The sequence below is a fragment of the Manis pentadactyla genome, chromosome 6 (assembly GCF_030020395.1).
Source record: "Manis pentadactyla isolate mManPen7 chromosome 6, mManPen7.hap1, whole genome shotgun sequence".
In the NCBI taxonomy this organism is placed as follows: domain Eukaryota; kingdom Metazoa; phylum Chordata; class Mammalia; order Pholidota; family Manidae; genus Manis; species Manis pentadactyla.
In genome coordinates this window covers 49,562,447-49,577,582 of record NC_080024.1, presented here as the reverse complement: position 1 = coordinate 49,577,582, position 15,136 = coordinate 49,562,447, and the positions used below count along the sequence as shown (strand labels likewise).

The window sequence follows — 15,136 nt, the reverse complement described above, 5'->3', positions numbered from 1 at the left end:
CTGTGGATATGTATTGTTAGAATATAACCACTCTGGTAGATAAAACGTCTCTTTGCCTGTTTGTTAGAGTGTAGAAATTACCTACGTTCTAGAAATTTTTGGTCAGTCTTCAAGAAATTATCTTCTTAAAAAATTCAATAGATGAACTTACTTGTTCTCACATTTGTTCAAATAAAAGTCAACTTCAGTATTTTTCATTGAGAGAGGGATGACATGTACCTAAGTGAACAGAGTGCTCTATTTCCAATGTTGAGAAACTAGTTAAGCAATACTGAGAAAACAAACTTTTTTACATCTCATTCATTTCATCCTTCAGTTTCTAAGGCTCCTGCTCTGTTCCAACAGCTTTGGTTTTCTACTTAACCACTTGCATATTATATAGTATAGTTTTTAGGCTTATTATCTCTTTTCATTATAATGTAACATTCATGAGGACAGGGATTTTGCCTGTTCTGTTCACGGCAGCAACCAAAGTAAAGACGGTATATATAGAATGTAATTCAATAAATATTGATTAAACAAATGAATAAATGAATCATTTATTCCTGCTCACGACATGCCAACCATTAGACTGTGGGTTGAAGAATACAATATAATAGCCTAGAAAATATTCTGTTAGCAGTAACAAGGCCCAGGTAGACGCAACATCTAAGTTTCTTAGTGATGCATTGAGTTAAATAATTTTCCAAATGTATGAAAAGCACCTACGTAAGTGTTATTGGATTAGAAGTGAGGGTCCTTAGCTTCCTTAACTGAGTTATATCTAGCACTACAGAGTTTATTTAAAAATTTCCTCCAAAGTAATGTGCCCTCACTGCCTCCTTCCCTGGAAAATTAACCTCAAAATCAACCATCTAGTCGGCCTGGTAAGACCACAGGAAGAGGGCAGGCTAACCGTCGCAGTCATGGCCTCGGCGCTCCTTCCCCTCGGAAGCCAGTAAGTCAAAGCGCTGGGGGAAATGGCCGTGGCGACAACTTCCTCGGGTTCTCTCAGGCCATCACGAACTTGGGCAGTGACATGAGGATCCACCCCCTCCCCACCAAAGTGCGGGAGGGAAAAGAAGGCCAGCCAGCGAGAAATTTTGTCCTGCTAACCGGCCAGCGGTAGTGGCGGAAACACTCAACGGCACAGGCCCAGGCGTCGACCTCGTGCGCAGCCACCCCCCATGGTCCTCACGCGGCAGCTGATTGGCTGCCGGCGAGCATGGGTGCAGCGCGCGGCTTCTTCCGTCTGCTCCGTTTCTGCCCTCCCACGCCAGCCGGCCCCTGCCGGCTACGACGAGCACGCTAGGCGATGGGGCCTGAATCCGACCTGAGCCCCTGCCCCTAGTCCCCCAACCCCCAGCGGGTCTCTCAGGCCTCGCGGTCTTCACTGATCAGTGGGGGAGAAAAGGTGTCAGCTGCCCTGGCAACTTCTTGCGGTGGCTGGAATGAGCGTCAAAGACGGAGCCGAGCCCGGTTTCGGCGGGAAAGCTGTTTCCCTTAGACTAGCCCCGCCTGGTGCACAAGGCCCATCCACCCACCGCCTCCCTATACCTCCCGGCCTTTTCCGAGGTCCCCCGTCTGCCTACACTCAGTCCAGGCCCGATGGCTCCACGTTCTCGGCCCTATAACACAACTAGATGGGGCCTGCAGGCGGGCACCCTTTGCAGAGGTCAATGGGCACCCTGTCCACTTTCTTCCCAAAAAGCTAGTGGGCACTTGGGCACTAGACTTTGCTCTTTCAGCTCGTCAGGGACGGAGTCCACGTTGCTCCTTTTCCCCTGTACCCTAGGGCCCGGGGCCCTGACTGCCGTACTCACCGCCTCGGACTCTGTCTCCATCTTCCCCTACGCTGTTCAAAAGCTGGGAGAAAGGAAGAGAAACCTGGACTTTGAAAGCACCTTCATTCCAAGGAAGCAACACCACGTTTCCCGACGGAGATTCCCCGTGGCGGCAACAGCGGCAGTGGCAGCTGTAGCGGCGCAGGCTCGGACCCGGGGGCTTGAACCTGCCACTCGCGGGGGTGTGGGTGGGGCGGGGTGGAGCAGACGATGTCGCGGCGGGCGGTGGGCGGCAGTGCGGGCGGGCGCCGCAAGCCGAGGAGGGGCGCGGGCGGGCGGGCGTGTTTCGTCTGTGGCCAGTGGTCGCCGGGTTGAGCAGTCTCAGGGAAAGAACGTGCATGCAGCAAGTAAGGGCGGGCGTGGGGTGTGCGGACCGAGGGCTCTGTTCTGGGGCCACTCTCGCCTGTTTTCGGACGGCTGGGGAGGAGAGAGTGAAAGGTTATGCAGCGCTCCATGCACTGCACGCCTTTCTCTCTCTTGTAGAAAAGTCTGCCTCTGGGACTGGTGGGTTTCTAGAGGTTGACGTGCACACAGGCTTTACTAAGGCGCCAGAAGCCGGTTGAGGGGCTACTTCTCAAGGTTGGTGCAAGGCGAGGAGGGGCACTTTCCAGAGTCAGTGACTCTCGGGGCCTGACGCGCCAACCGGGGGCTCCCGAGCAGCCGCGGATGTCGCGCTGCACCTGTTGTCGCAGTCACTCATCCCCGCCGAGCGGGCGGGACGGCGCTGGAGGCTTTGGCCAAGGCCCGCCGCGCAGCCCTGTCCGGGAGGCGACGCCCGCCCCAGGCCTGCGTCCCGAGCGGCTCCCGCCGGCCCGACCCGGCTGAGCCCCGCCGGGCCTCCGGAGCGGGTCCGCGACGAAGCCCCCAGCGCCCGGGAGAGTATGAGGACAGCAACTTGGCTAGAGCCTCTCCAGCTGTAATAAAATAGCCTTGGAATCTCCACTGAAAGAAGATTGCTTTGTAAAAGTATCTTTAAAAGGTAGCTGCGAATGATATGTACTGCCGATATAACGTATATTTTTGTGATGTATATAATGTAGAACCGAATTCAAAATAATTACAACCAAGTAAACTTATGTAATGATGATGATGATGATGATGATGATGATTATAGTTCCCAGTGTACCTTGGGCTCACTTTGTGCCCTACACAGTGCTTTATAATAAGTACCATTTAATCATTTCATTCACAACCCGTCAGATAGATTTTCCTATTTCTTCATATTATAAGTAAGGGAATGGAGATTTGGAGGTTAAGTAATTTGGTAGAGGTCTAAAGCTATAGGAAATTTAACCGGGGATCTCTCTGACAACAGTTCATAATCTTAACCATTTTGACATGTATTTTAAAGAATGAGCAGCAACAACTATTAAAAGTTACATCAGTAATACTATTACAGAAATTTGACTTTGGGTTATTTTACTTTCAAGTTAAACAGTTAAAAAATAAGCAGTGTGATTGTTATTAATTTTTAATCTGCTCAAAGATTAGCTTATAATATTATTTACCAAAAATAAAATGGGAAACAATTTTTTTTCACTGAATGCAATTCACCTAAAGCGTCCTGAAAGTCATTGTACATTTCTGCTTGCAATTTAAGCTCATTCTCTTAGGTTTTAGTTTCTGTGGAGACAGAATACAAACCTATTCAAATTAAAACATATATTAAGGAGCAGAATAATTTAGTGTTGAATACCATTAGAACTGATCTTGGGGCATTTTTTCCCAGTAGTAATGATGGATTTAAGTAGATATTACTATCTTTTGCCCAAGTCTTTTTTGACTAAAACCACTTATTTTTGAAGATGGTATTCACTGTAGTAGTTGTTCAGTCTCTGATACACCAACTAATCAACACAATTTAGGGAACACTATTTCAAGGGCTGTATTGGCTGCTAGGGGAATACACTATATTTATAGAGTGATAATTCTCTGCTTGTAACTCTTGATTCCTAAAGAAAAAGGAATTTTTAATTTTAAAATTTGGATAAATCATGAAAAATTACACAGTTCCTATTATATGCAATGCATAATGCTATATGCTATGGCAGATAAGATAAAGAAGATAAAACCTCTGTTGCTGAGGTGTTTTAAATCTAGAAGGGGAGAAATGACTTCATAACTCAAGACAATGATTATACCTAATATTCTTGTAATAGGTAAGATTCAAGAAGAATAGGATAAGTGATATATGTTAAGACTATGATCAGAGGTGTGTGGAAGAATAGAGGACAGCATTGTGCAGCAGTGTCCAGGACTGGGTAAGGGCAGCATCAGAGCTGAAATGCTCGTTTGGGTGGGAAAATAGGAGGAAAGATACTGAGTCCTGGTCATGTATCCAGCACTGGGTTAGGCACATTCTCTTTTAATTTTCTTGGCTATCATTCTCTGTCTCTGGTAATCTGAGCCTTAGAGAGGTAAAAGTGACTCGTGTAGTCACATTGCTAACAAGTGGTAGATGCAGTTTTCAAAACTTAGTTCTATCTGACTTCATTACCCATTCATGGTGCACTCTGCCATTTTATTTATCCCATGGTACTAAGGACTAAGAATTATTCTGGAGACCTTTGCACATAGAGGGCCATTGAAGATTACTGAAACCGAATCAGGAATTATGTAATCAGAGCCAGACTTTAGGAAGATAGTCTCAGACCAGAGAACAATTTTTAAGGTACTAGAATCAGATAATTGACTTAGGAGAATACTACTCTAGTGAAAAGTAATGGGGACCTAAATGAAAGTGACAACAGTGAGAATAAAATGCTAGGAAAGGGTTAAGGAGAAACCAGAAAGGAATTGAGACTGTTGGGCAAGGAGAGGGATTGGTGAGGATCATTCAGAAGTCTCAAGTTTCAGATACTGGAGGTGTTATTGACAAAGGTAAATATAAAAGTACAACACATAATTGCAAACCCATTTTCTTATGCTTTTTATAGCATCCCAACATCTCATCTTTTTCCTTCACACAGTCTGCTAAGACTAGCTCTTGTTTTAGGGCTTTATCCAAGCTTGCCCACCTTGTTTGCCTTCCCTTCCTGGCAGTTCTCCCATTCCTGCCTCTTGAGTTTTCTAGCTACAGATTCTAGTTCCTAAGGTCTGTTTTAGGCAGTCAATTCCTTGATAACCCTTTGAATGTGTTCTCTAGCTTACAGACCTAGATAACCATTTGCCTGGTTCCATAGGCCAGCCTTTACTCTAAGGCAGGGTATCTGGCAATAATTCAGACCTGGCTCTTGCTCTCCAACAGCCTGTGGTCTAGTGGGAGAAGGAGCTAAGTAGATAGAAAGTTTATTCACTCCATGTGCTAAGCATAGCAGTAGAAGAGTTGCCAGGTGCAGAGATAGCCCAGACAAGGGACTTAACTTGGTAGATAAAACAAAATAAAAAGACATGTTTAGAAGATGTCTCTGCTTCCATTTTATTTATTTCTTGTTCCCAGGTCTTTCAACTCTTTCTTATATTTTGGAGGATTATTAGGTGCTTTCTTTTTCTCTATGATGTTTGGATATTTGAAATAGAGGTGAGGGACAGGATTTCTAAAAATTCTGTCTTAAGGAAGTAAAGAGGTCAGTTCAGATCTTTTCCTCTACAGGAAACACAATGCTTATACTTGGAGAGGATGTTACAGAGATGGTGCAGACTAGAGCAATACCTGATTTATTGGAAAATTCCTTGTAAAAATTAATTGCTTTATTTGATTATGCTGTTTTCTTTGAGCAACTACTTAGACACAAGAGTGTACAATATAGAACCAACTGTGCAGCATGAGGTAGGAACTCAATATTTGTGGAATAAGGGATTAAGTGAATAGCCCTTAGCTCACCCTCCATTTTATCCTCACCCCTCACAATTTTATTCTTACTTCTTACATGAGAGTGAACAGTTAATCATTGCCAGTGAACCTTTTCCCTGCTTCATTCACACAAATGTGGTTCTATAATTATATACATTTTCAGTTGCTTTTTAGGGGAAGATCTTATGTTTGGAACATCTCACCTGCAGAATCCTTTGAACATTCTCAGATACTTCCTTAAGAGCAAGTAATACCACTATATACAAAAATAAGACACATACAGCAGGACTTCAGTGCAAGAATGGTTACCCAGGACATATTGTCTACTTGCAGACTCACTCCTACCCATTTTGCCTCAGCTTACCCCTTTATTTTACCCTTACCTGCTCTCACCTCCTGGCTACTAACTTGCTGTTTTTAAACCTCTATCCATTCTTGTCTCATCCTCAGATTTAACTTGTAGGGGAGGAAAAAGTTTTCCTTAACCATCTTAGGGTCCCTGGGCTAGGTCTGAAAATTAAACTGGCAAAGACAGATTAACAGGAGAAAAGCATACAGATTTTACTGAATCTTTACATGTATCCAGAAGCCTTCACAAGGGAATGAAGACCCAAAGAATTGACCAGAGCAGGAATCTTTTATGCCTTTTAGACAACATATTTGTGAGTAATTGACAAGATAATGGGGTTTGGGCTAGAGATAGCAAATGGTAAAGAAGTAACTAGGTAGATAAGGGTTAGTTTAACAAGGTTTGTTTATAGATTCCTCTGGTGCCTGTTTCTGAGCTGGTAAGTCTGTCTCCAGTAAAGGAGAATTTATTTCCTGTCTTTAGGCAGAAAAGTGGGAGTTTTTCCTGCATTTACTGCTTTTTAATTGCCTTCAATCTAAAGTAATTAGTATGTCAACGAGGCACATTTTGGGGTGACATACTCTGATTTCTTTCAGATGCTTAAGGTATTTTCATAGGCACTGTCTTGACATCTCTTAATTTGTATTTCTAACACCCTTAGGCATCTTGGCAATACCTTGTGTCCTAGTGTCTCTTTATCTATGATGTTTCAAACATCTGTTTATAAATACTTATTGAATTGAATTGCCACTTGTCCGCTCTCCTCCAGCAACTACATTGTTTTTGAGTAGTGGGCAGTTGTTGCCTTGCTGCACTCTGATCTTTGGTACCTAAGACAGTGTGGGTAAAATTGAAAGATTTCCAGAATATCTTGCCTGGCTTTTGTATATCTGCATATCAGTAGGCGTTCAGAGATGGAAAGAAGTATGGCTTAAGTGCATTTGCATCTTTCCTCAGGGGTGAAGAAGTTCATCTCCATATCAATGGGTAATTACCTGGACAGGGCAACAGAAGGCTTATCTGTGCCTGAGAGGTGAGGGGGAAGGCGGGTGTTGTTGCTGCTTGAGCTGGAGAGAGAGATGGGCTGGACTGCAATTTTGTGAGCAATAAACGGGTTTTAAACTTTATTTCTCCTTTGGACTGATTTTGGTTTTTAGAGGTATTTTGCCCCGGGACTTCCTTTCCCTGGACTGGCAGACAGGCCACCATGTACTGTTGTGTAAATTACTCAGTGTATAAGGGTGTCTGGTCAAAAGAGTGAATAGGCTGAAATCTAGCCCTGCTGCTCCACTCACAGAACCATGTAGCTATAGGACCCCATCCATTCAATGGGAATGTCCTTTTCTAATTCCTTGTCGAAATATAGCTCCTGCACTATAAAATGGTTTCAGGAAATAGTGTTCAGTATGTTTTACTATCATATTCTCAGACATTGGTAACTGCTTGACATTTGAAAAAATGTTCATCTTGGTGGGTGTTGCATGTAGGGTTCTTAGGAAACAGACTGAGATTTACATGTAGGAGTTTTTTTGGAACCTTAGCTTCAGAACAGCACCTGAGAGGAGTGACAGAAGTAGGACTAGGCAGAAATTGAATCGTGATATTGCAAGAGACAGCAAACCTAGGATGATGACCTTCAGAGTTGTCAATAGAGACCAGGGTCTCCCTCAACTCACCACCCCCATCTATCCATTTAAAAAACAAAATTCAAGCAAGAAAGCTTGAAGATCTAATCGGCTTTATTAAACAACTCATGAATCAGGCAGAATCCCAGGTAGCAAGTAGAGAGATTCTCTCAGGAGTTTTAAGAAGTGGAAGAATTTTGTAAGAGAGATGGGGCAAGGAAGTTATTAGTAAAAGAAAAGTAAGATTTCAGGCCACAACATCTTTTTTGGGTAAGGGAAAGACAGGGTTTTTATCATGTAGATTACCTCAGTAGTGCTGATCACTGGAATCTCAGATTGACTGTTTAAAAGGTCATATTCCTGGGATAGGGTGAAACTAATTAAATCTTGCTTTTTTGTTGTGGAGGGAAAATGACTCCATTTTGGGCTTATTTCATTTTTAACGGTCGTCCCTCTTTTGATCAGATTTTTAGTTTGACAAGTGTGATAAAATATTAAGGCATTAGTACCAGTCTCAGCCACCACGCTGTAGTTCTCATGGTTTTTTACTGACCCTCTGTGTGATATTCACAGGTCATGATGTTTTTGCTTAATCCGTGTGGTACACACAGATCACAACTCCAGGCTCACAGTCCTCAAATTTGTCATTCTCTTCTTCACTTCTCCTCTGACATTCCTTAGTTAGCAGCTGTGAACATGCATTTAGAGCTTCTGAGAGGATATGACACACCAGGAAGATCATAAGCAGGGTAATTCCCAATGTTTGGAGTGTACTTCAGCATACTTCCCAAGACTATAACCAATCAAAATCAAGTAAGTTAAAGAAAGACCCCGTTGAAGGAGTCGCCCCTTCAAGCCAAAGGGCTTGCTCAGTGATCTTATGTAACTGATTTTCAACCTCCATAGAAGTATTGATCCAGGTAGAGCAGGTGGTATTGGCTATAGCACAGATTACATCCTTGCTCAGCTCAAAGATAATGAAGGTTTATCCTATTATCAAGAACAACTTTGGCCAGAGAGTCTGAGGACTGTTGTTGGGCTGCTAATGCTTTAGTAGCAGATTCTACAACAATTTCAAGAATTAAGGAGTTCTTTATCATAGCCTCATTTACATTTATCCCCAACCAGGGATGGAGGGACCAACCAAAAGGAGTGAATCCTGAATCCTAAAAGTCTCTTGATAGGCCCTTTCTTATTCAATGATGTAAATTCAGGGGTGTAGACCAGTGAAGAGTCTTATTTTGCCTGTGAGAAGTTAGGTGCAGTTAGATTTTCTCCTGGCCTGAAATAAAAGGTTATTCTAAATTCCAGAGGTTACTCTATGTGGGTAAAATTGCAATATTTCCATAATCTCTTTCCTGGCTTTAGGGCGTCTGCATATCAATAGGTATTTCCAAGGAGTAGAGTGAATTAGTCCATCTACATATCAATAAGTAATTACAAAGGCGTGTGAGGGTTTATTTAGACCAGAGAAGTTGGATAGAGCTCTTTTCTGCTGCAGCCAGGTCGAGAGAGAGAAAGGATGACTGCTTGTGGGAAATAAATGGGTTTCTTAAACTTTATTTCTCCCTTTGACTGATTTTGGTTTCAGAAGTATTTTGCCCCGGGATTTTCCCCCCTGGAGTTACACCCAACTTAACAATGGCCTGGGAGACACGATAAGGGCATTATCTTTCCAGGATTATGCGAGAAGAAAAGAAAGGAAAAGGGAAGGTCTTCATGTTTAGCTGAAGTATGAAGTTTTGATCTGTCATCTTGGATAGAAACAGTTGACCTCAATGTCAGCTACTTTTCTTCCTTTTCGATTAGATTTAGAGATCTCCAGCACCTGGATAGGACCAGGAGTCAAGTGGAGCTTTCTTTAGCCATGAGATGTGTACCCAAGGCCCATTATCTTTTAGTTTTGTAGCAATATCAGTGGTCAGGAGCACCTGGTAAGGTCCTTTCCAATGGGGCTTGAGTGTTGTCTTCTTCTGATGCCATTTCTAGAACACCCAGTGACCATCTCTAAACTATGACAACAGGATCCTGTTGATGATAGGTGTGAGCATAAGACATTAGAAACTTACAGTAGCTGGTCATACTAACATGAGACAAGAGACTGTCCGAAGGTTGTATATCAATAGTGTTGTTCTGCCAGTGATCATCTCATGTGGAGTGAGTTTGTGTTTCCCAGATCAGGTGCTGTGAACAATCAGCCAAAGACTTTAGGCTAGGGAAGTCCAGTATTTTGGCAAGTTTAGAACTTCAAGTTTGAGGATCCCATTAGTTCTGTCAACCTTGCTTGATGATTGAGAGTAAGGACAGCGATAATTCCAGGAAGTTTTCAAGGTTTTCATTAAGATTCATGATTTGTCTGGTGAAATGAATGCCTCAGTCACTGGAGACTGGAAAGTATGCCTCTAGTGGGAAACACATTTTCTAGTAGTTTCTTTGCCACTGTGAGGACATTAGCTTTGTGACAGGGGAAAGCTTCAACCCATCCAGAAAACATACATACAATAACAGGAACATATTGATAACCCATACTAAGTGGTAGATGAATAAAGTCCAGCTGTAGGTGTTAAAAGGATCCAGAGGGATGAGGTCTGAGGCTTCTGAGGACAAAAACAGTTTTACAGCATTATGGACCTGACAGGTGAGACATTGCTCATAGACTGTTTTTGCAATTTTATAGAAGTCTCCCCATCAATGTCTATTCATAATTTGAGTCATTTTTAAAGGTACGACAAAGGGTGAAGGAGTGCAAAAACCAAAAATGTGGGGTTTTCCAGGAAACCAGGAAGAGTCAAGCAGCTGTCTTGGATTTCCCATAATCTTGAATGTTCACTGAATTTGCAGCCATTGTTTACCCATCTTAATTTCTATGATTCAGGAGCAGACTTTGGCCATGTTACAAGGACATCAGGATGGCAAAAGTCTGGGAATGAAGAGCCATATTTTTTTTGCAGAAGCAGAATGGACTTCATTCACATGTGCCACAATCTTATAGATTCTGTTACTGTTACCTTTGCGTGAAAGTCATTTGGGGCATTTCCCTGATACTCAGGTTGAGACCTTTTAGTGTGATTCTCAATCTTGATGAGAAATTTCAGAAGGTAAGATAATAGCAGTAAGTTGCCCATTTTTCACTGGGGTTACAGAGGACATCATATAACATTATAAGATATTAACAAGAATTATAAATGATAACATTGTACAAGGACATACCAGATTTCTAGGAATTTCACAAAATTTCCAGAACACTTATGTATCTATTTAAATACAATATAAAGAAGGTTTATTATTACTTCTTATTTGACAATACTTCCAATGTAATTTACCATATCAAAAAAGCCTAATAGGTTTAACAGATCCTTTGGAATGTTCCAGGGGGCCCTATGGAAAAATTCCAAAGTTTCTTCCAGGTCAAAAATACTTCATTTAAAATTTGATTTTGGTAAGTTTGTCAAAAATATTTTTAAAAGGTTTTAAAGCACTAGTCTAAATGTGATCACTGACCATTATGAAACTTAATACTTATCTATTAGCAAAAGCTGGCTTTTCTTAATAGTAAGAAGACTCAGTTTTCCTAATTAAGCAAAGACCTAATACAGACAGCAAACACAGAAAATTCTTTTGATAAAATACAGAATCTTTGTTTTCTACACAGAGCACCTAAAAGGTTAAAAAAAACCTCTTACAGTCTGTTATCAAAAGCAGATTGTAAGTCCAAAAAAACCCCCCAAATTTTCCCTTTAAATAGAGAGAAAACCAAATTCTAATTTTGCACCAGCTTGTTTCTGGTATTAAAACTTATTCATTACAATCTCAGTCATTCCTGACCATGCATAAAATTCCTTTTCAAAGATTCCTTTTTCACAAACTTTCTACAACTATCTTTTCCTCAAAAAATGCATCTCTGTTTCTTATACCTTCTTTTACCAAAAACACACATTTTATTTTTCTTGCATATGGGGATGTTTTCTTTATTATTCCTAATATATGTAGCTTTAATTACATATGGTAATTAGAATTATTAATCCTTAGAAACCTTAATTTTTTGTGAAAACTAAGAAGTAAACAATGAACTGTATTAGCATTCTGTGGCTTGACAAGTATTTTTTATAATTTCTGGAAGCATATGCTTTCTCATAGTGAATTTCTTACCAGGGCACAAAACATATTTTCTAATAGAGCCGATATCTTTAGTTTTTCAGCAATAGGAAAGCAAAAGTGGGTAAACATATATTCAGTAATTAATGTTTCAGTACTTTATCTTATTTGGAAATAATCAAAATAGTCAATAAATTTCCATCGTTTAACTTAAGTTAGCAAAATTCTAAATTTTTGAGTTGCAAAAGAGATTTGGGATGTTATTTTATTTATTTATTTATTTATTTTGCTATCATTAATGAACAATTACATGAACAACATTATGGTTACTAGACTCCCCCTATTAGCAAGTCCCAACCACAAACCCCATTACGGTCACTGTCCATCAGCATAGTAAGATGCTATAGAATCACTACTTGTCTTCTCTGTGTTACACTGCCTTCCCCATGTCCTGCTTCCTACATTATATGTGCTAATTGTAATGACCCTTTTTCCCCCTTATCCCTCCCTTCCCACCCATCCTCCCCAATCCCTTTCCCTTTGGTGACTGTTAATCCATTCTTGGGTTCTGTGAGTCAGCTGCTGCTTTGTTCCTTCAATTTTTCCTTTGTTCTTATACCCCACAGATGAGTGAAATCATTTGATACTTGTCTTTCTCCACCTGATTTATTTCACTGAGCATAATACCCTCTAGCTCCACCCATATTGTTGCAAATGGTAGGATTTGTTTTCTTCTTATGGCTAAATAATATTCCATTGTGTATATGTATCACATCTTTATCCATTCATCTACTGATGGACACTTAGGTTGTTTCCATTTCTTAACTATTGTAAATGATGCTGCGATAAACGTAGGGGTGCACATGTCTTTTTCAAATTGGGCTGCTGCATTCTTTGGGTAAATTCCTAGAAGTGGAATTCCTGGGTCAAATGGTATTTCTATTTTTAGTTTTTTGAGGAACCTCCATATTGCTTTCCACAATGGTTGAACTAATTTACATTCCCACCAACAGTGTAGGAGGGTTCCCCTTTCTCCACATCCTCACCAATATTTGTTGTTGTTTGTCTTTTGGATGTTGGCCATCCTAACTGGTGTGAGGTGATATCTCATTGTGGTTTTAATTTGCATTTCTCTGATAATAAGCGATGTGGAGCATCTTTTCATGTGTCTGTTGGCCATCTGAATTTCTTCTTTGAAGAACTTTCTGTTCAGCTCCTCTGCCCATTTTTTAATTGGATTATTTGCTTTTTGTTTGTTGAGGTGTGTGAGCTCTTTTTATATTTTGGATGTCAACCCTTTATCAGATCTGTCATTTATGAATACTGTAGGATGCCTTTTTGTTCTATTGATGGTGTCCTTTGCTGTACAGAAGCTTTTCAGCTTGATGTAGTCCCACTTGTTCATTTTTGCTTTTGTTTTCCTTGCCCGGGGAGATATGTTCATGAAGAAGTTGCTCATGTTTATGTACAAGAGAGTTTTACCTATGTTTTTTTCTAACAGTTTTTTGGTTTCATGACTTATACTCAGGTCTTTGATCCATTTTGAGTTTACTTTTGTGTATGGGGTCAGACAATAATCCAGTTTTCATGATCTTACATGTAGCTCTCCAGTTTTGCCAACACCAGGTGTTGAAGAGGCTGTCATTTCCCTATTGTGTATCCATGGCTCCTTTATCATATATTAATTGGCCATATATGTTTGGGTTTATATCTGGACTGTCTAGTCTGCTCCATTGGTCTATGGGCCTGTTCTTGTGCCAGTACCAAATTGTCTTGATTATTGTGGCTTTGTAGTAGAGCTTGAAGTCAGGGCATGTAACTCCCCCTGCTTTATTCTTCCTTCTCAGGATTGCTTTGGCTATTTGGGGTCTTTTGTGGTTCCGTATGAATTTTAGAACTATTTGCTCTAGTTCATTGAAGAATGCTGTTGGTATTTTGGTAGGGATTGTGCTAAATCTGTAGACTGCTTTAGGCAGGATGGCCATTTTGCCAATATTAATTCTTCCTATCCATGAGCATGGGATGTGTTTCCATTTATTGGTATCTTCTTTAATTTCTCTCATGAGAGTCTTGTAATTTTCAGAGTATAAGTCTTTCACTTCCTTGGTTAGTTTTATTCCTAGGTATTTCATTCTTTTTGATGCAATTGTGAATGGAATAGTTTTCCTGATTTCTCTTTCTGCTAGTTCATCGTTAGTGTATAGGAATGCAACAGATTTCTGTGTATTAATTTTGTATCCTGCAACTTTGCTGAATTCAGATATTAGATCTAGTAGTTTTGGAGTGGATTCTTTAGGGTTTTTTATGTACAATATCATGTCTTCTGCAAACAGGGACAGTTGGCTTCTTCCTTCCTTGTTCTAGATGCCTTTTATTTCTTTGTATTGTTTGATTGTCATGCACCATCAACATCATCCACCACATCAACAAAAAGAAGGACAAAAACCACATGATCATCTCCATAGATGCTGAAAAAACATTCAACAAAATTCAACACCCATTCATGACAAAAACTCTCAGCAAAATGGGTAGAGAGGGCAAGTACCTCAACATAATATAGGCCATATATGATAAACACACAGCCAACATCATACTGAACAGTGAGAAGCTGAAAGCTTTTCCTCTGAGATCGGGAACAAGACAGGGATGCCCACTCTCCCCACTGTTATTCAACATAGTACTGGAGGTCCTAGCCATGGCAATTAGACAAAACAAAGAAATACAAGGAATCCAGATTGGTAAAGAAGAAGTCAAACTATCACTATTTGCAGATGACATGATATTGTACATAAAAAACCCTAAAGACTCCACTCCAAAGCTACTAGAACAGATAGCGGAATACAGCAAAGTTGCAGGATACAAACTTAATACACAGATATCTGTGGCTTTCCTATACACTAACGATGAACTAATAGAAAGAATAATCAGGAAAAGAAGTCCATTCACAATTGCATCAAAAAGAATAAAATACCTAGGAATAAACCTAACCAAGGAAGTGAAAGACCTATACCCCCAAAAACTACAAGACACTCTTAAGAGAAATTAAAGAGGACACTAACAAATGGAAACTCATCCCATGCTCCTGGCTAGGAAGAATTAATATCGCCAAAATGGCCATCCTCCCCAAAGCAATATACAGATTCAATGCAATCCCTATCAAATTACCAACAACATTCTTCAACGAACTGGAACAAATAGTTCAAAAATTCATATGGAACCACCAAAGACCCCGAATAGCCAAAGCAATCCTGAGAAGGAAGAATAAAGTGGCGGGGATCTCGCTCCCCAACTTCAAGCTCTACTACAAAGCCACAGTAATCAAGACAGTTTGGTACTGGCACAAGAACAGAGCCACAGACCAGTGGAACAGATTAGAGACCACAGATATTAACCCAAACATATATGGTCAATTAGTATATGATAAAGGAGCCATGGACATACAATGGGGAAA

General features: G+C 40.7%; 1 protein-coding gene across 1 annotated transcript in view; it reads right to left on the bottom strand.

Moving 5' to 3' along the window:
* The window catches only part of BOLL (boule homolog, RNA binding protein), a 68,412-nt gene extending 66,589 nt beyond the window's left edge, over positions 1–1,823 (bottom strand). The window contains 1 exon segment of the mRNA XM_036900524.2: positions 1,803–1,823. Within this exon segment, the coding sequence (XP_036756419.2) occupies positions 1,803–1,823 (21 nt within the window).
* Positions 1,824–15,136: the final 13,313 nt, after the last annotated feature.